This window comes from Mobula birostris, chromosome 22, assembly GCF_030028105.1.
Source record: "Mobula birostris isolate sMobBir1 chromosome 22, sMobBir1.hap1, whole genome shotgun sequence".
Classification (NCBI taxonomy): Eukaryota; Metazoa; Chordata; class Chondrichthyes; order Myliobatiformes; family Myliobatidae; genus Mobula; species Mobula birostris.
The window spans coordinates 62,860,439-62,880,319 of record NC_092391.1 but is presented as its reverse complement, the minus strand read 5'-3'; the positions used below and the strand labels follow the sequence as shown (position 1 = coordinate 62,880,319).

The 19,881-nt window shown below is 44.7% G+C and overlaps 1 protein-coding gene across 1 annotated transcript in view; it reads left to right on the top strand.

Annotated features, from left to right (window-relative positions):
- snap29 (synaptosome associated protein 29) overlaps positions 1-19,881 on the top strand; it is a 54,366-nt gene that overhangs the window by 27,477 nt on the left and 7,008 nt on the right. Inside the window, exons 3-4 of the mRNA XM_072240886.1 lie at positions 5,333-5,418; positions 19,639-19,734. Coding sequence (XP_072096987.1) covers positions 5,333-5,418; positions 19,639-19,734 — 182 coding nt within the window. The remainder of the gene's footprint in view (positions 1-5,332; positions 5,419-19,638; positions 19,735-19,881) is intronic.

Genomic DNA, 19,881 nt, shown 5'->3' with positions numbered 1-19,881 from the left:
GTTGCGGTGGCTCGGGTTCCCAATGATCTGGGCCTTTTTTACACATCTGTCTTTGTAAATGTCCTGAATAGTGGGAAGTTCACATGTATAGATTGGAGCTGCGTGTGGCAGCACAGCCATGGGTGTACAGAGGGTAAAGAAGGACACAGCCCTGGGGGTGGGGGGGCTCCTCTATTGAGGGTTAGAGGGGCAGAGGTGAGGGAGCCCACTCTTGCTATCTGCCAGTGACCTGACAGGAAGTCCAGGATCCAGCTACGCAAGGCAGGGTGAAGGTTGAGGTCTCTGAGCTTCTTGTCAAGCCTAGAGGGAACTATGGTGTTGAATGCGGAACTGTAGTCTAAGAACAACATTCTCACATAAGCATCATCCTCCTCCAGATGTGTAAGGACGATATGTAGAGCTGTGGCTATTGTCATCTGTTCGAATCTGCTCCGAGGATGAGAAAAATGCCATTCCCTATTCCCAGTTCCTCCGTCTCCGCCGCATCTGCTCCAAGGATGAGGTTTTCCGTTCCAGGACATCTCAAATGTCCTCTTTCTTTAAGGATCGTGGTTTCCCTTCTGCTGTCATCAATGATGCCCTCACCCGCATCTCCTCTATTTCCCGCACTTCGGCTCTCACCCCATCCTCCCGCTACCACAACAGGGACAGAGTTCCCCTTGTCCTCACCTACCACCCAACTAGCCTCTGGATCCAACACATTATCCTCCGCAACTTCCGCCACCTTCAACAGGACCCCACCACTAAGCACATCCTTCCCTCTCCGCCTTCCGCAGGGATCGGTCCCTTTGCGACTCTCTGATCCACACATCCCTCCCCACGGATCTCCCACCTGGCACTTATCCCTGTAAGCGCAAGTGCTGCACCTGTCCCTACACCTCCTCACTTGCCATCATTCAGGGTCCCAAACAGTACTTGCAAGTGAGGCAACACTTCACTTGTGAGTCTGTTGGGGTCATCTATTGCTCCCGGTGCGGCCTCCTCTACATTGGTGAAACCCGATACAGATTGGGGGACCGCTTTGTTGAGCACCTCCGCTCTGACCGCCAAAACAGACAGGATCTCCCAGTAGCCACCCACTTCAACTCTGCTTCCCACTCCCATTCAGATATGTCCATACGTGGCCTCCTGTACTGCCAGGATGAGGCTAAACTCAGGTTGGAGGAGCAACACCTCATATACCGTCTAGGTAGTCTCCAGCCCCTTGGTATGAACATAGAATTCTCCATCTTCCGGTAATTCCCTCCCCCTCCCTTCCCCTATCCCTATTTCATCCTCCCCCTCCCCCAGCTGCCTACCACCTCCCACTTGGTTCTGCTTCCTCCTACTACCCATTGTGTTTTCCCCTATTCCTTCTTCACCTTTCCTGCCTATCACCTCCCTGCTTCCCCTCCCCCACCCCTTTATCTTTCCCCTTACTGGTTCTTCACCTGGAACCTACCAGCCTTCTCCTTCCCACCCTCTCCCCACCTTCTTTATAGTGCCTCTGCCCCTTCCCCCTACAGTCCTGACGAAGGGTTCCAGCCCGAAACGTCGACTGATCTTTTCCACGGATGCTGCCCGACCTGAGTTCCTCCAGCGTGTTGTGAGTGTCATCTGTTGATTGGTTGTGTCGGTAGGCGAATTGTAGGGGGCCAGTGTGGGTGGTAGCAAGCTGCAGACGAGGTCCTTGACCAGCCTCTCAAAGCATTTGCTTATTGTTGAGGTGAGTGCGACAGAATGCCAGTCGTTCAGGCATATTGCCTTGGCCTGAAAGGCAGACACTCAATGATTCTGGAACAGCTTCTTCCCCTCTGCCATCTGGTTTCTGAACGGACATTGAACCTGTGAACACTACCTCACTACTTTTTTTGCACTACTTATTTAATTTAACTTTTTAATATGTAGACTTTTATTCTGTTTTTGTTATTGTATTGGCATTGTACTGATGCTGCAAAGACAAATTTCATGACATGATACCAGTGATATTAAACCTGATTCTGATTAGGAATATAAAATCAAGGATGTAAATTTGAGGCTTTATCAAGCATTAGTGCAGCCTCACTTGGAGTATTGTCAGCAGTTTTGGACCTCTTCTCTAAGAAAGGATGTAGCTGACATTGATGAGGGTTCAGAGGAGGTTCGTGAGAATGATTCTAGGAATGGTTAGCATAATGCTTTACAGTACCGGTGACCCGGGTTCAATTTCCACTGCTGCCTGTAAGTAGTTTGTATGTTCTCACCGTGACCGTGTGGTTTCCTCCGAGAGCTCTGGTTTCCTCCCACAGTCCAAAGACATACTGGTTGGTAGGTTAATTGGTCATTGTAAATAGTCCTGTGATTAGGCTAGGGGGATTGCTGGATGGCACGGCTGGATACAGCCTCTTTCTTTCATGCTGTATTTCTAAATAAATATAAAATAATATAAATATACTGCAATTCAGTTTTTATAATTAGGTATTGCATTGTACTGCTGCTGCACAGACAACCAATTTCACGACATGCTGGTGATATTAAACCTGATTCTGATGAAATCTGCTCTGCTATATCTGCATGATATTGGTTTCGACATCTGTCTGTTACGAGTTCAGTTCTACTTGTCACATGCCTTGCAGTATCAGGTCCCTGAATGCTGAGTATGAAGTGGGAAGTAAGATGCCATTGCGTTGCAAATGCCTGACTTCCTGTCTTGTGTCAGCACATTCTGCATTTAGATGTAGAACCACCTTGCCAGTTGTCATTTTACAAATGGTTCTCATTTACCCACAACTTGTTTAATGTGTATTTACGTCTAACATGGCTCTTTGTGAAAAGTGGCTCCAGGACTGAATTGGCTGACAAAATGGCCCCAAGAAATAATGAGCAGAATATTTACAACTTGTGCATCTATTTATTGTGTAACTTTTACTTTTAAAGCCAGTCATAGAAGCCTATATCACAGAAACAGGCCCTTCAGCCCATCTAGTCCATGCTAAACTTATTAATATGTATAGTTCCATCCCGGACCATGGTCCTCCATAATCCTCCCATCCATGTACGTATCATCATTTCTCTTAAATGTTGAAATTAAATCAACATCCACCACTTGTGCTGGCAGCTTATCCACACTGAGTAAAGTTTCTCTTAAACTAGGGGTTCTCAACCTTTGGTCTGTGGACCCCTGGCTTAATGGTATTAGTCCATGTCATTAAAAAAGGTAGGCAGCCGTTGCCTTAAACATTTCTATTTTCTCCCTTAACCTATGACCTTTAGTTGTAATCGCACCAAACCTCAGTGGGGGAAAAAACCTGCTTGCATTTACTCTATCTACACCCCTCATCATCTTGTATACCTCTATCAAATCTCCTCACATTCTTCTACACTCCAGTGTATAAAGTCCCAACTTGTTCAGCCTTTCCCTGTAACTCAGGTACCAGCAACATCCTTGTTGATCTTCTCTGCACTCTTTCAATTTAATTGACATCTCTCCTGTAGGTAAGTGACCAAAACTGCACACAGTACTCCAAATTGGACCTCACCAGTATCTTACAGTGCTGCTAGAGAGTTTGTAATCCTATAGAATTTTATCTGTTTCTGCATAAATATGACCTAAAATGTGATCAGATCTTCACACAAGTTCTAAAATTAGTGTGACCCTCAGGCTCGGCCAGCAAGTGTTTGGCTAGGGGAAGACGGCTTCTGGCCCCACCAAACTGTTGTTTGTGTGGATGCTGCGTGATGCGTTGCCCGGTTACAAACCTGCACCGCAAAATATCAAACAGTACACCATATGCAATTAAATGATTTAACTTTATAAATCTTAATCTGAATATAGGGTTAGTAAAGAAAATAAAAAGGTCCCATTTTAAGGAAAAAGTCAAAAGTGCACGTTGGAGCTCACTGATACGACCATTCATCAACCGTAGACCTCCTCCCAGCGTCACTGACCTTTGGACCCTTGCTCCCAGTCGACTCCATCAGTGGTCTACCAGCTCTCTCCACACGTGTCCTCCTCCTCCTCTCGCCAACAACAGACCGCAAAAATTGGGAGTCTGCTGTGTTGAGCACCTTTGCTCAGTCCGCTAAAAACATACTTTTCTGGTGATTAACTGTTTTAAATCCTACCCCCATTCCCATTCCAACAAGTTGGTCCATTGACTCCTCTTTTGTCAAAATGAAGTCACCCTCACGGTGGAGGAACAACACCTCATATTCCACCTAGGTAGCCTCCAACCTTTCATAGATGTCTGTGAAGAGTAAGAAGTTCAGGTTGTATATGTTTTCAGATATTAAATTGAACCTAAATAAAATGAATTTAACTGGGGAACTAAGTCAGCATCAGGTTTATTATCACTGACATAAGTTATGAAATTTGTTTTGTCACAGTAGTACAGGGCAATACATAAAAATTTACTATGTAGCAAATTATAGTGCAAAAAGTGAGCAAAGTAGTAAGGTAGAATTTATGGGTTCATGGACTGTTCAGAAATTTGGTGTAGGGGAGGAAACTGTTCCTAAAGTGTTCCTAAAACATAAGTGGAGTATTTTCTAAGTCTGCTGGTAGTGAACTATCCTCCTGTGATAAGGATGCCTTATAGCCACTAATCTTTAAGATATGCAGTTATGATCTTTTTGCCTGCATTGAGGAGGTGGCGGGGTAGAGATGCATCTCTAAAAGGAGGTGTAAGTTGCTCCTTCCCTCCCCTAGCCTGCAGGTCACCCTCGGGGAAGGTGCAATACCTGCTTTGTAACCCCCCCTCCCCTGATCAGGGTCATGTGAAGCCATGGGAGCAGGTATTGGATGGTCATATGAGCAGCTGGTTATCACAGGTCCTGGATATGCGACAATTGACATCAGGCAGACAATTGATAATGGCTGGGATCACCCGTTTTGTGAAAACACTGCCCAGAAAAAGGCAATGGCAAACCACTTCTGCCATACACAATGTAATATTTTGTTCTGAATTGTTTTCCCAATACAACTGAAAAGCATAGTCTGCTCCACCATTTGATCCTGGCTAATTTACATCTGGTCCATCGAGTCTGCTCTGCCATTTCATCATGGCTGATCCATTTTCCCTCTCCGCTCCAATCTCCTGCTTTCTCCATGTAACCTTTGATGCCCTTACTAATCAAAAACCTATCAACCTCTCCAAGTAATATACCCAATTACTTGGCCTCCACAGCCGCCTGTGACAAAGAATTCCACAGATTCACCACCTTCTGGCTAATAAATTCCTCCTCATCTCTGTTCCCTCCATTCTGAAGGTGGTACCCTCTGGTCCTAGATCCTTTGGGTATTGGGTGAAATCTACCAGTGAATGCAGTCTGTCCTTTAATTAGACATTGAAAGTTTTTTTAAATTCTGTGGCAGATTACAAGAAAGTTTGGATAAAAGCAGACAGCAGGAGGAGAATTACCAAGCAAATCATCCGAATTTAAGGAAACTGGACACATCAGGTAAGTCCATGCATAAATACTGTGATCTAAGGCAGGGATCTCCAACTTTTTTTGCACCGCGGACCAGTTTAGTATTGACAATATTCTTGTGGACCGGCTGACCCGGTTGGGGGTGGGGTGGTGTTCAAGTAGCGTTAAACTCACATAATCCTCTCATATCCCTTTTGCCAATCACCTGTCCAGTTCTTGGCTCCATCCCTTCCCCTCCTGTCTTCTCCTATCATTTTGGATCTCCCCCTCCCCCTCCCACTTTCAAATCTCTTACTAGCTCTTCCTTCAGTTAGTCCTGACGAAGGGTCTTGGCCCGAAATGTCGACTGTACCTCTTCCTAGAGATGCTGCTTTCACCAGCAACTTTGTGTGTTGCTTAAACTCACCTCAACGTGTCTTTTACAGTCAGGGTTGCCAACTTTCTCACTCCCAAAAAAGGGATAAAATTAGCAGTCAAATCCCAGGACACTTGTGTTTACCCCAGGAAAGACTACCATGACCATGAAGCCTTGCGTGGGCACCTGTGTGCGCATCCGTGAGTAACGTACGCATATGTGATGTGCGCATGTGCGTATGTGCCGATTTCCCCCCACCCCCCACAAACCAGTTTTGGCTTAATCTGCCTGACTATACTGTACATACATCTACTTTATATAGGCTGTATATTTATCATATAATTCCTGCTTTTACTATGTGTTAGTGTTATTTTAGGTTTTATGTTATTTGGTATGATTTGGTAGGTTATTTTTTGGGTCTGGGAACACTCAAATTTTTCCCATATAAATTGTAATTGCTTCTTCGCTTTATGCTATTTCGGCACGAAAGGTTTCATAGGAACGCTCCACCTTAGTGGGGGAAATACGGGACAAGGGCAGTCCCTTATGGGACAAACCAATTAGCCCAATATGCGGGATGTCCCGGCAAATACTGGACAGTTGGCAACCCTATGTTCAAGTTCAACAGTGTGTGACAGGGAATGAGGAAAGGTGCAGCTGACTCGTATCGTTTCCGCGGCCTGGTGGTTGGGGACCGCTGATCTAAGGGACTTCTGCATCGTCTGGTGTTTCACGGGGTTGTAATCAAAATAACTACCTATTGTAGCAGCACAAACTGCTCACTTTATTTAAAACACAAGAGATTCTGTAGATGCTGGAAATCCAGATCAACACACTCAGCAGGTCAGGCAGCATCAATGGAAAAGTGTAAACAGTCAACGTTTTGGGCTGAAACCCTTCATCAGGACTGGAAAGAAGTGGGAGATGAGTCCATAGCCAGATCAGCAAAGCAGGCTCGACGGGCTAGATGGCCTACTCCTGCTCCTATTTCTTCCTTTGAGAAGACAACTGAATATAAAGGTTAGGGGTGGTGGGGGTGGAGATTAGCTGGAAGGTGGTGGGTGAAGCCAGGTGGATGGGAAAGGTAAAGAGCCGGAGAGGGAGGAGCCTGATAGGATGGGAGAAAGGGAAGGATGAGCAGCACCAGGGGGTTTAATAGGCAGGTGAGAGGAGTTAAAAGGCCAAAATGGAGAATACAAGAAGAGGAAAGGGGAGCACAAAAATTACCAGAAGGAGAAATCGATGTTCAGTGTATTAGGTTGGAGGCTACCTAGATGGAATATGAGGTGGTGTTCCTCCACCCTGAGAGTGACTTCATCTTGGCAAAAGAGGAGTCTATGAACCAACTTGTTGGAATGGGAATGGGGGTAGGAATTGAAACAGTTAGTCACCAGAAAAGTATGCTTTTAGCGGGCTGAGCAAAGGTGCTCAACAAAGCAGACTCCCAATTTTTGACCAGTCTCACCAATGAAGAGGAGGCCACATCACCAGACAAAATAAGATGACCCAGCAGATTTGCATGTGAAGTGTTGCCTCACCTGGAAAGACTTTGGGGCCCTGAATCAATGTGAGGGAGCAGGTGTATGGACAGGTGTAGCCGCCTGCAGGGATAAGTGCCTGGAGGGAGATTAGTGAGGAGTGATGAATGGACAAGGTAGTCACTGAAGGAGCAATTCCTGCTGCAAGATGGGGGGTGGGGGGAGGAGGTAAATGTGTGTTAGGTGGTAGGATTTCATTAAGGATGTTGGAAGTTGCAGAAAATGATATGTTGGATGCAGAGACTGCTAGATGAGGGCAAGAGGAACTCTGCCCCTGGTCAGAATCAGATTTATTATCACCGGCATGTGACATGAAATTTGTTAAGGCAACATTGAGCATGGATGTCCAGGAAATGGAGCAGATGCGATTAAGGGCAGCATCAGTGGTGGAGGGAGGGTAACTCCTTTCTTTGAAGGAAGACGACATCTCTGTCCCCAAAGAAAGCCTTATCCTGGGAACGGATCCAGTGGTTCCAAGCAGTTTCTTTGTTTCTGCTAATCACGGACACCAATAATAGGGTTAAACGACTTGCTGAGCGTTACGGCTTGTTGCTCCAGTGGGGCCGAGTCCACACTTTATCTCTAAATAAAGTAATAATCTAGAATGGTGTTCAAGATACATCAGCCATTTTATTCCCTTGGAATAGAGTGGACAGTAATTCACCAGTAATGTTTCTCAATGTATCTTAGTCACCTTTTCCCATCTTGTGCAAACAGATCAGGCCCCAGGGAACCTCAGCTTAATCGCAGGCTGAATGTTTGTCATCTTTGAAGACCTTAGATCTCTTCTGTAAATCTCTACTGGAAGAATTAAATTTGATAACAATGTTTTTTCTCCTCCTGACTAAATATTTGTCATATATTTTTCATATCTTTGTTTTGATTATTCTCCCAAATGTAATCTCACAGATACTAGTTTTGTACTGTTATCTGTTGGTTGCTGTGTTGTAGCTGTAATGTCACAGTTCACATTACATCATTATCAGAATCAGGTTTAATATAAAGCAACACACAAAATGCTGGAGGAACTCAGCAGGTCAGGCAGCATCCATGGAAAAGAATAAACAGTTGGCATTTTGGGCCGAGACCCTTTCTCAGGTTTAATATCACCAGCATATGTTGTGAAATTTGTCTTTGTGGCAACAGTATATTTCAATAGATAATAATAGAGCAAAAAAATGTTGATCACAGTAAATATTTATGTATATTAAATAGTTAAATTAAGTAGGGAGGGGAGGGAACGTCGACTCAGACCTTGAGGCCTGCGTTGGGCATTTTCATGCCTTACAAGGCGCAGATTGGAAGTCTGTGAGGGGCAGACTTTGGGCATATTTAAGGCAGAGCTTGATAGATTTTTGATTAAGAGCGTGAAGGGATACCTGGAGAAGGCAGGAGATTAGGGCTGAGTGGGAAATTGGATCAGCTATGATGAATTAAATTAAGTAAGTAGTGCAAAAATAGAAATAAAAAAGGTAGTGAGGTAGTGTTCATGGGTTCAAAGTCCGTTCAGAAATCGGAGAACAGAGGGGAAGAAGCTGTTCCTAAATTGCTGAGTGTGTGTCTTCAGGTTTCTGTACCTCCCTCCTGGTGGTGGCAATGAGAAGACGGCCTGTCCTGGGTGATGGAGGTCCTTAATGATGGACGCCACTTTTTGAGGCATCGCTCCTTGAAGATGTCCTGGATGCTATGGAGTCTAGTGCCCATGATGGAGCTGACTGAGTTTACAACTCTCCAGCTTATTTCGATGGTCACTGCCATCTCCCCCCACCCCCATACCAGATGGTAATGCAGCCAGTACATCTGTAGAAATTTGTGAGTGTTTCTTTCTCAGAGTTCCTATTATTGCCTCAAAATTTGTCTTCCACATGTAGACTTTCTCCTCTGCTGTGTTCTATTTATTCAGATAGAAACATACAAAATAAATTTTGTGCACAATCTGTAAATTAAAAGATGTTAAGAAAACATTACTTTGAGTTAGTTGAGAGCACACACAACCATTTGAGGGAAAAGAAATTTGAAGCTTGTGCTTTGTTTCCTATGGTGAGGGAGTCGAGGACCAGAGGACACAGCCTCAGAATAGAGAAGCGTCCATTTTGAATTGAGATGAAGAGGAATTTCTTCAGCCAGAGAATGGTGAATCTGGAATTCTTTGTCACAGGTGGCTGTGGAGGCCAAGGCATTGGGCATATTTAAGGTAGAGCTTGATAGATTTTTGATTAGTCAGAGCATGAAGGGAGAAGGCAGGAGATTAGGGCTGAGTGGGAAAATGGATCAGCTATGATGAACTGGCGGTGCAGACTCTGGGCCAGATGGCTTAATTCTGCTCCTATGTCTTATAGTCTAATGGTTATCAGACTCTCGAATGGACCCCTTGTAAGATATTCCAGATTCTTCGATGTTATTTTCAGTGCACAGGAACAAAGTAATTGTTACTTCTGATCTGATGCAGCACAAAAAACACAATAATAAATAAAAATACATAGCTTATTGATTGTATATCCATAAAGTGACTCTAGGCACAGGAGTGTCTGTACATAAAGTGACTGACAGGAAATGATAAAGTAGTAGCAACAGAGGTCATGGAGGGGTGGGTTAGTGGGTGGAGGTGTTGATCAGCCTTACTGCTTGGGGAAAGGAACTGTTTTTGTGTCTGGTGTGGATGCTGCACAGCCTTCTCCCTGATGAGAGTGGGACAAACAGTCCAGGAGCGGGGTGGGTGAAATCCTTCATTCTGTTACTGGCCCTTTTCTGGCAAATTTCTGTATATATGTCCTTGATGGTGGGCAGGCTGGTGCCGGTGATGCGTTGGGCAGTTTTGACTCCCCATTGTAGAGCTGTCCTCTCTGCCGCAGTGCAGTCTCTGCAGCAAGCAGTGATGCAGCAGGCTAGGATGCTCTGTTCTACGCATCTGTAGTGTGATGTGCATATGCATGTACACAGCCCAGCCCTCTTCAGCCTCAAAGTAGATGTGAAGCGGGACACCCAAGGCAAGGCAAGTGTTGAGGTGATGGGGCCCAGGCCTGAAGTAAGGGACAATGTTTGGCTGATTTAAATACTGAACCAGATTGGAAGTCAAGTGCAGGCTGAATTGCGGCGGCAGGTCCAGGGTCCAGGAGCAAAGAACGACCTGCTGTTTGGCTAACTTGAGCACTGGGCCGGATTGAAAATGTCAGTGTGTTGGGGCCAGTGTTCTGCTTGCACAGTTTACTCTTCTCTGTGCTGATCTGAGGCTTCTGGATCAGCTGTCATAGGCTTCTTTGCTGAGAACTTGCTTTCATGAACTTTATTTATTCTTTATCTATCTATTTATCAATTGATTGAGATGCAGCACAGAATAGGCCCTTCCAGCCCTTCAAGCCACACCACCCAGCAATCTCCCGAATTAATGCTGGCCTAATCACCAGACAATTTATAATGACCAAATAATCTACCATGCAGTACGTCTTTGGACTCTGGGAGGAAATCGGAGCACCCAGAGGAAATCCACGCAGACACGGGGAAAACGTTCAAACTTCTTACAGACAGTAGTAGGAATTGAACCCGGGTCACTGGTACTGTAAAGCATTGTGCTGACCACTACACTACCGTGTGATGGGAATTGAACCCGGGTCACTGGTACTGTAAAGCGTTGTGCTGACCACTACACTACCGTGTGATGGGAATTGAACCCGGGTCACTGGTACTGTAAAGCGTTGTGCTGACCACTACACTACCGTGCGATGGGAATTGAACCCGGGTCACTGGTACTGTGAAGCGTTGTGCTGACCACTACACTACTGTGCCATCCCCTGAATGTTATTTGCCTGTTTTTGATGTATGATTTTTTTTTTTCTGCACATTGAGTGTTTGGCAATTGTTCTTTTAATGGGTTTTTTGGGTTTCTTTGTTTTGTGGCTGCCTGTAAGGAGACAAATCTCAAGGTTGTATAATGTATATACACTTTGATAATAAATGTAATTTGAACTATGAACCTTGGAAGTATTGGTGAGCTTTGCAAAATATGTTCTGTGACTGTGAGAGGTTGTGAGATGTGGACTCCCAGGAGTTTGAAATCCCTCAGTTTCCACTGCTATGCTGCAGATGTAAAGAGGGCTGTGAGTGATGAGAGTTCCCCTGAAGTTAATAACCATCTTCAAAGTGCAGTTCTACAACCAAAAGAGAGTCTGTAAACAGATTCAGAGTTCAGTGCTGAACTGAGTAAACCTCGCAGAGCAACAAGCTGAACCAGCCCATCTCTTGGCTCAGGCCCCGACATCCTGACCTTTACAATTGAGCTTGGCGCCTAAGTCGTTGTCCAAACATCGGGTTCAGTCTCCTCAATATGCTCTGGGGCTTGGACCCCGCTGCCTCGAATCACCCGTACCCAACCTTTCCCATTCGACCTGGTACTTAAATTGATTGAACCTCGGGTCTTCCTCGTTCTCGGCGATAGACCTGGTGCTTCCCCACATCGAATTGCCTCCAAGTCCAAAGGGGAGTTCGAGGCTATTGTTTGTGATGATTGTCTATAAAGTATTAGTTCTTTTTTCATCAGCCAGGAGTCACTGAGATTCACCAGCACCATCTTAAACCAGCATTCTCATCATCGTTGGCAATAAGTCCCAGCACCGTCGTCATCTGTGAGCTTGGCAATGTGTTACTCAGGTTATGTGTGAGCAGAGTATACGGCAATGGGCCCAGCACAGCCATGGGGGTGGGGGGGGGGGGAGTGGGTGCTGTTTGCCTCACAATCTACTAGTTATGATCTTGCTGTTAATCGTTTACCTGCACTGCACTCTTTCAGTGGGTTTATATTGCTCTATTCTGCACTAATAAATAATTGTAAATAATTCACCTTGTAAATAATTCAAATATGTGTCTCAGGTGGTTGATGGTTGGGTTGAGTTTTCTCTAATCTTGGCAATTCATTTGCAAACATTTCGTCCCAATAAGAGGAGACATCATCAGTGCGATTGGTCGCCATTATGGAAAGTCAATTGTGACATCGGGAGGGAGTCTTGTCGCTGATCATTTTCATGGCCAACTCTGTGTGTTGCTGGAACTTCTTCTGCATTGGCTTCTAAATGGAATCGATGTCTATTTATAAACAGACATGTAGACCTCCATCCCACTTCAAGCCAATGCGGACAGAATGCCAAGCAACCAATCAGCAACGAGATCCCCTTCCCAAGTCCCAATTGAGTTTCTGTAATGGCAACCAATCAGCTGATTGGCAAGTATATAACGGCCGAGTATTCAAACAACATACTGATGATGCCTCCTCATATGGTGACGAAACATTTGCTAGTAGATTGCCAAGATCAGAGAACAACACAACCCAACCATTATTTTATCTTGTACTAATACACAATGGTTGGGGCACTGTATAATGATTTGATCTCTATAATCAATGTGCGAGTAAGCTGTCCATTTCATTGTGACATTAGCAAGCTAATACCAATTTCATACTTGCATGGAAACATGCGTAGTATCTCTCTTTATTCTGCCTCCTTTACAGTTATCTCTCTCATCCTTAAAGCATGACCTTTCAAAGAATACCTTGCATTTTATTTTATTGATTGAAGTACAGTGTGGAATCGGCCCTTACGGCCCTTTGAGCTACACCACCCAGCAATCATAAGACCATAAGATATAAAATCAGAACTAGGCCATTTGGCCCATCAAGCCTGCTCTGCTATTCAATTATGGGCTGATCCATTTCTTCCAGTCATCCCCACTCCCCTGCCTTCTCCCCATACCCTTTGATGCCTTGGTGAATCAAGAACCCATCTATGTGTGCCTTAAATACACCCAGTGACTTGGCCTCCATAGCCATTCTTGGCAACAAATTCCACAGATTTACCACCCTCTGACTAGATTAATTTCTCGGCATTTGTTCTAAATGGACGTCCTTCAATTCTGAAGACATGCCCTCTTGTCCTAGACTCCCCTACCATGGGAAATAACTTTGCCATATCTAACTGTTCAGGCCTTTTAACATTCAGAATGGGTCTGTGAGATCCCCCCTCATTCTCCTGAACTCCAGGGAATACAGCCCAAGAGCTGCCAGATGTTCCTCATACCTTTCATTCCTGGAATCATTCTAGTGAATCTTCCTGAACCCTCTCCATGTCAGTATATTCTTTCTAAAATAAGGAGCCCAAAACTGCACACAATACTCCAAGTGTGGTCTCACGGGTGCCTTGTAGAGCCTCAACATCACATCCCTGCTCTTGTATTCTATACCTCTAGAAATGAATGCCAACATTGCATTCGTTTCTTCACCAGCGACTCAACCTGGAGGTTAACCTTTAGTTCTCACAATGACTCCCAAGTCACTTTGCATCTCTGCATTTTGAATTCTCTCATCTAAATAATAGTCTGTCCATTTATTTCTTCCACCAAAGTGCATGACCATACACTTTCCAACATTTTATTTCATTTGCCATTTCTTTGCCATTTCCCCTAAACTATCTAAGTCTCTCTGCAGGCTCTCTGTTCCCTCAACACTACCCGCTCCTCCACCTATACTTGTATCATCAGCCAATTTAGCCACAAATCCATTAATCCCATAGTCCAAATCATTGACATACATCATAAAAAGCTGCGATCCCAACACCGACCCCTGGGACCGCAGCTTTTTATGATGTATGTCAATGACCTGTACCTGTGGAACTCTACTGGTAACCAGCAGCCAACCAGAATAGGATCCCTTTATTCCCACTCTGTTTTCTGCTGATCAGCCAATGCTCCATCCATGTGAGTAACTTCCCTGTAATTCCATGGGCTCTTGCTAAGCAGCCTCAAGCAATTGCTGATTTAATAATAGCGTAATCAATTTACAATGGCCAATTAATCTACCAACTGGTACACCTTTGGACTGTGGGAGGAAACTGGAGCACCTGGAGGAGAACCACGTGGTTATGGGGAGAATGTACAAGTTCCTTGGAGACAACAGTGGCAGTGATAATTTTTAACTGGAGTTTATCTACTCCTGATGAAGAGTCTCCTCCAAGGAGACTACAACCTTGTAGGGTTTGGAGGCCTGTGTGCCTCAGTGACCCGGAGAGCTATGTTGGCTGCAGTCAGGGCTTTATGTTTTGGTGGGGTCACCCATGCTAAACAGGTCATAGGGTAGAGGCCAGACTAAGAGTTCAGGTTCAGGGGTTCAGCTCAGGGCTAACAACCCTGACTGGTCAAACAAAACTTACAGAAACAGCCATGAAGAATCCTTCTGCATCTGAGTGTGACGGTATTCCTATTGAGTCTCCTCCCTGGGCTTGTATGGCTGTCAGTAATGAAAACCGAGAGGGAGCTACTGACACGATGAAGGAAGCTCTGAACGCCCATTGCTGCCCTAAGTGCCAGTGGTGTGTAACAGGCAGAAAGTAAGTAAGAAATATGAAGAGTTTCAGCCAGAAGCTTCAATTGTTTATACCTCTCCATAGGTACTGCTGAGCTTCCTCCAGTATCTTGCATGTTTTTTCCATTTAGCTTTTGGCTTTTTTTTTTGTCTGTTCCATATTTATTGACCATGGAAACCTTGGCAAGGGCACCCAGTGGGTTGGTAACAGGATCACTGTTCCATTTAAAAGCTTAAATGTTATTGGTTTTTAGAATGCTTTTTTTTTCCTTTTAAAGAATTAAAATGTATGTACATTTCCATAGAATGTGCAGGATGACTAGACAAGTCAGCCTGATATCTCCAAACATTCCCTTAGCATGGCCATGTTTCTTGATTTGTGTTTGAGTAGCTTCCCTGAAATGCATCTGCCACACAACGTTTAATAAAATGAAGACCATTAATGGGCAGGAAACTCAATTGCTCTTTGGTTTTGTAGCCAACAATAAATGTACTTGTTTTTTTTTTAGAAACTGGCTATCCAGAATCACCTTGGCATCCATTCAAATCAGATTGGAGAGAGGATTGCAATGTAGCAGCTTTGACTTACGGGATTCATTTCCTTTCCTTGCATTTTAAATGCCATCTCTAGGTTCTAGCTTGTTACGATCATTAACGTACTACTAAAATGGTTTTGTCTTGTATAACTAGGCAAGGACAATGGGTGGGTACTTCTCTGTAGCAGACATGATTGAATGTGTCTGTGTTTGTGTTCACTGAGATGCAGCAAGGAAACAGCCCCTTCTGGCCCAACGAGCCCACACCGCCCATGTGGCCAAGTAACCTGCTAACTAGGACGTCTTTGGACTGTGGCAGGAATCCAGAGCACCTGGAGGAAACCCAGGCAGTCACGGGGCAAGTCTACAGACTCTTTACAGGCGGCCCCAGGTCACTTGCACTGTAAAATGACACACTGACCATTACACCTGCGTAGAACGATGGGTGCCTGGAGCACACTGCCAGGGGTGGTGATAGAGGCAGGTACATTAGGGTCATTTAAGAATGATAGAAAAATAGATTGTTATGTAGGAGGGAAGGGCTCGATTGATCTCACAGTAGGTTAAAGCATCGTGTGAGCTGTTGCAATATTCTACGGCAGGGGTTCCTGACCTGGCGTTCACAGACCCCTTGCTTCATGGTAATGGTCCATGGCATTAAAAAAGGTTGGGAACCTCTGTTCGAACTGATTGCCTCACAGTCTGGTACGGAGGGGCCACTGCACAGGATGAGAGAAAGCTGCAGAGAGTTGTAAACTCGGCCAGCTCCATCATGGGCACTAGCCTCTCCAGCATCGAGAACATCTTCGAAAGGTAGTGCCACAAAAAGACGGCAGCAATCATTAAGGACCCTCTTTGTCCAGGATATGTGCTTTTCTTACTACTGCCATCTTATTCCAGCCATTTACGAATAGCTTCTTTCCCTCAGCCATCACATTTCTAAATAGTCCATGTAACCTTAATCACCACTCCAGGAATTCCTTGATTTGGAAAACCTGCTTTTAGCTTGCTGTCTGACAGTTGTCCTGGTTTACCAAACTATAAACCCATTGCAGTAAATTTAAGTTGTGCTATGACTTTATAAGGAAAACAAAACTGCACTTTTCACCCGTAGGTGGTGCCATTGGTCACATTGTGTGTTTGACCATTGAGTATAGAACAGTTCAAATTAATAAAACCAATGTATTTGAAGAGTGTGGTGTGTTCACTGTGCAATATACGGATATATAGTATTGTGCAAGTCTTGGACTAGGGTGCCTAAGGCTTTTGCACATTACTGTAGTAATTTTATGTATTGCACTGTACTGCTACCACAAAAAAAATTCATGAATATGTGAGTGATGATAAACCTGATTCTGATGTGGGTCTCTATTCTGGACTGAGTATGGGAAGGGGTCAGGGAGAGGGGAATCATGGTAGGGAAGAGGGGAGGGAGCAGGAAACACCGGAGAGACATTCTGTAGTCAATAAATCAATTGTTTAGAATCAAATGACCTTGCCTGTTGTCTCGGGGCTGGGTGTGTCTGCACTCGCACCACCCCTCCCACCCCGGTACTCCTCTGCCACCTGTCCCATACCCCTCCCGCGGTGCTCCACCCTCGCCATTCCCAACATCCTTTTCTCCCACCAGATTTACAAACTCGCTGTCCGCTCCACGTTGCCAAATACAAGCATTTTAGGCAAGTGTGTGTGTCTAAGAATTTTGCACAGGATTGTAATATCCAAAGTGGTCTGTTTAAGAACTATTGAAGTTGATTTAAAACACCAAGTTTACATATTAGAGACTGGACTGGTTATAAGCCACTGATGTGTGCAAAAGAGTAATTGGATGCTGCTGAAATTCCCTCCAGAGCGGGTTATTGCTTGCATGATTGCTTGGCTTGTAGGAAGACCAGCAATTTGGAGGTAGAATCCCAAAAAGATGCTGGTGCACAGGGTCACATTCCAGCCATAATCAGCACCTTCATTTGTAAGCTGTTGGTGGTATGTACTGAGTGCAGTCTGCACTTTTGGAATTTAATATTGCTAATGAAATCTTGCCCATGGGTGGGGGTTAAGTGTTTGCTCTTGCTGTGGTTAATTAAACCAGATAATTGCTGCAGCATTTTCACAGTAACTGATCAAAAACTGAGTCCTAATGTAACCATGAAAAGAAATAACCATCTGTTAACATGCCTATTTCTCACACTTCAATGAGGACAAGAACCTCATTGAAACCTATCGAATATTGGAAGGTCTCGACAGAATGTTTCCTATGATGGGGGAGCCTTTATACTAGAGGACACAGCCTCAGACTAGAGGGGAGTCCTTTTAGAATGAAGATGACAAAGAATTTCTTTAGCTGGAGAGTGGTGAATCTGTGCAATTTGTTGCCACAGATAACTGTGGCCAAATCATTTGGTATATTTAAGGCAGAGTTTGATAGGTTCTTAATTAGAGTTCTGATGAAGGGTCTCGGCCTAAATTGTCAACCGCTAATTCCCATCCGTGGATGCTACCTAACCTGCTGAGCTCCTTCCACATATTGTGTGTATTGCTCTAGGTTCTTGATTAGTCAGGGCATGAAGGGGTACAGGTAGAAGGCAGGAGATTGGGGCTGAGAGGAAAATGGATCAGCCATGATGAAATAGAGCAGACTCAATGGGCCAAATGGCCTAATTCTGCTCCTATATCTTCTGGTCTTAATGTGCACCCTATATGCTCAACACGAAGGTTATGGTAGTCCAAAGATGTGCCCATTGCCCGTGAATAGCAGATTTCAAAATCAATGTACTTCAAATAAAAATATGCATCAGCTGCAGATTGCGCTATTACATGTCCTTGATTGTTTCCAGGAGTCCTTCAATTTGAATAGCCCGCATTATCCATTTGATGGAAAACATTTATGTTCACTTGTCTAGTCAGAGGAATTTTCCGATTTGGAATCCAGCCATTTGCCTTATTGATCGTGCACTCGTCACTGGTGTCCCTGTTTGTTGCTTCTTTTTCTCTCTTCATACCAATTAGTCAGGGTGTGGGTCACTTCAACAGTCAATCAAATCCCCGTTATGCTGCCCTCAACATTTCATGACTAAGGGTCAGGGACACGAAACAGGACCAAGATATCTCAAAATTCTGAATGCACTCCATTCAATCAGAAAATATGAAAAATCAAGTTCAAAGTGCATGTATGTCACCACAGGGCAGCTCAGTAGTGTTGTGGTTAGCACAACGCTTTACAGTACCAACGACCCGGGTTCAATTCCCATCGCCTGGTAGGGTAGTGGTTAGCACAACGTTTTACAGTACCAGTGACCCGGGTTCAATTCCCATCGCCCGGTAGGGTAGTGGTTAGCCTGCCTGTCAAAGCGGTGTACCAGAGTGTTGGCACTGTCGCATGCAAACAGCTATTTGGTGCCACAGGTGAGAGCTGAGTGTCCAGTGGGGATCAAAGATGAACGAGCTGCCCCAGAATGGACACAAAAAGCTCCTTCACCAGAGGCGCTACCCCTCCCTGGACACACACAGCATATAAAACAAAATATTACCAGGAAAAAAGGTAATAAAATTCAAAAGTTGCATGTAGTGCACAGCACAGGTAAACAGTACAGTAAACAGCTCTATCCTGGTGATGAGACCCCTGTGGTGGTAGGGTATTCATTATCAAAATCAAATTCAAGTTTAATTGTCATTCAACCATACGCAGATACATCTGAACGAAACTGTGTTCCTCTGGGGCCAAGGTGCCAAACAGTGAGCAAAAAAAAACCATAGTCAAGTTGGGGAAAAAAAAACAGCTGTAGTCCAAGACCCTTAGCAACATGTCCCACAAATTAATCAGCAGTGTGCAGCCTCTGCAAGTCCCACTGTCATTCCACCAATCAAACATTGGAAGGTAGCACCAATGGGAGAGGCCAGCCCTCAACCACCGCCTCCAGTATCTCTTCTGGACTGCAGCAGCAGGCAAGCCCGCAGCTTGAGGCCTAGTCCTCGCCACAGTCGAGGCTATGCAGCTCCCACGCTGCCTGTCACACCACCAAACAAGGGAAACAGGCCTGTGGCATCTTACATTGTCAATATTCAACAGGGTCTTGTGCTTGCAAGAGAATTAGAGAATTCTCTCACAGCCTGGGGAAAGAAGCTGTTACTCAGTCTGGCAGTCCTCATTCTGATGCTCCTGTACACCTTCCTGACGGTAGTGGGTAAAAGAGATTGTGGTATATATGGTGGGGGTCATCACACTTTGATTTTAAGGCTGTTGCTGTGTCTGACATTAACTCTGAGCAGCCAGGGGTAAATGTTTCTGAGATTGAAGTGTGTATATTGTCTGAAGTGAAACTGGCAGTGGTCCTTCTTAGCTTCGGAGCCAGTTTATTTCCTTGCCTGCAGGGGAGCCGACACAACCAAACCAAAAATAAAATGTTGGTATTCTGGAAGTGAGATCAACCTTGGGTGTAATTCTTGAGTGTAATTTCCTTTTCCTTTGTCTCTCTCATTTAGGTTTTGGGGCTCCCAGTAGTTCTGCAGCAGAAAATAACAATTATCCTAAAAACAGCTACCTACGTGCTTGTCATGAAGAGATGGATAACAATCTAGGTAAGATGTTGAGAGGAACTACATTAGTACTCCTTCAGTTCTGTTTGGTTTTTGTATGGCGTTTTTGCCTATTCTTTCTTGTTGCCGATTGGCGGGTTTGGGATTTGATGTTCTTGTTGCTGTTTTCTGTGTGCAGTGTTGTGCATG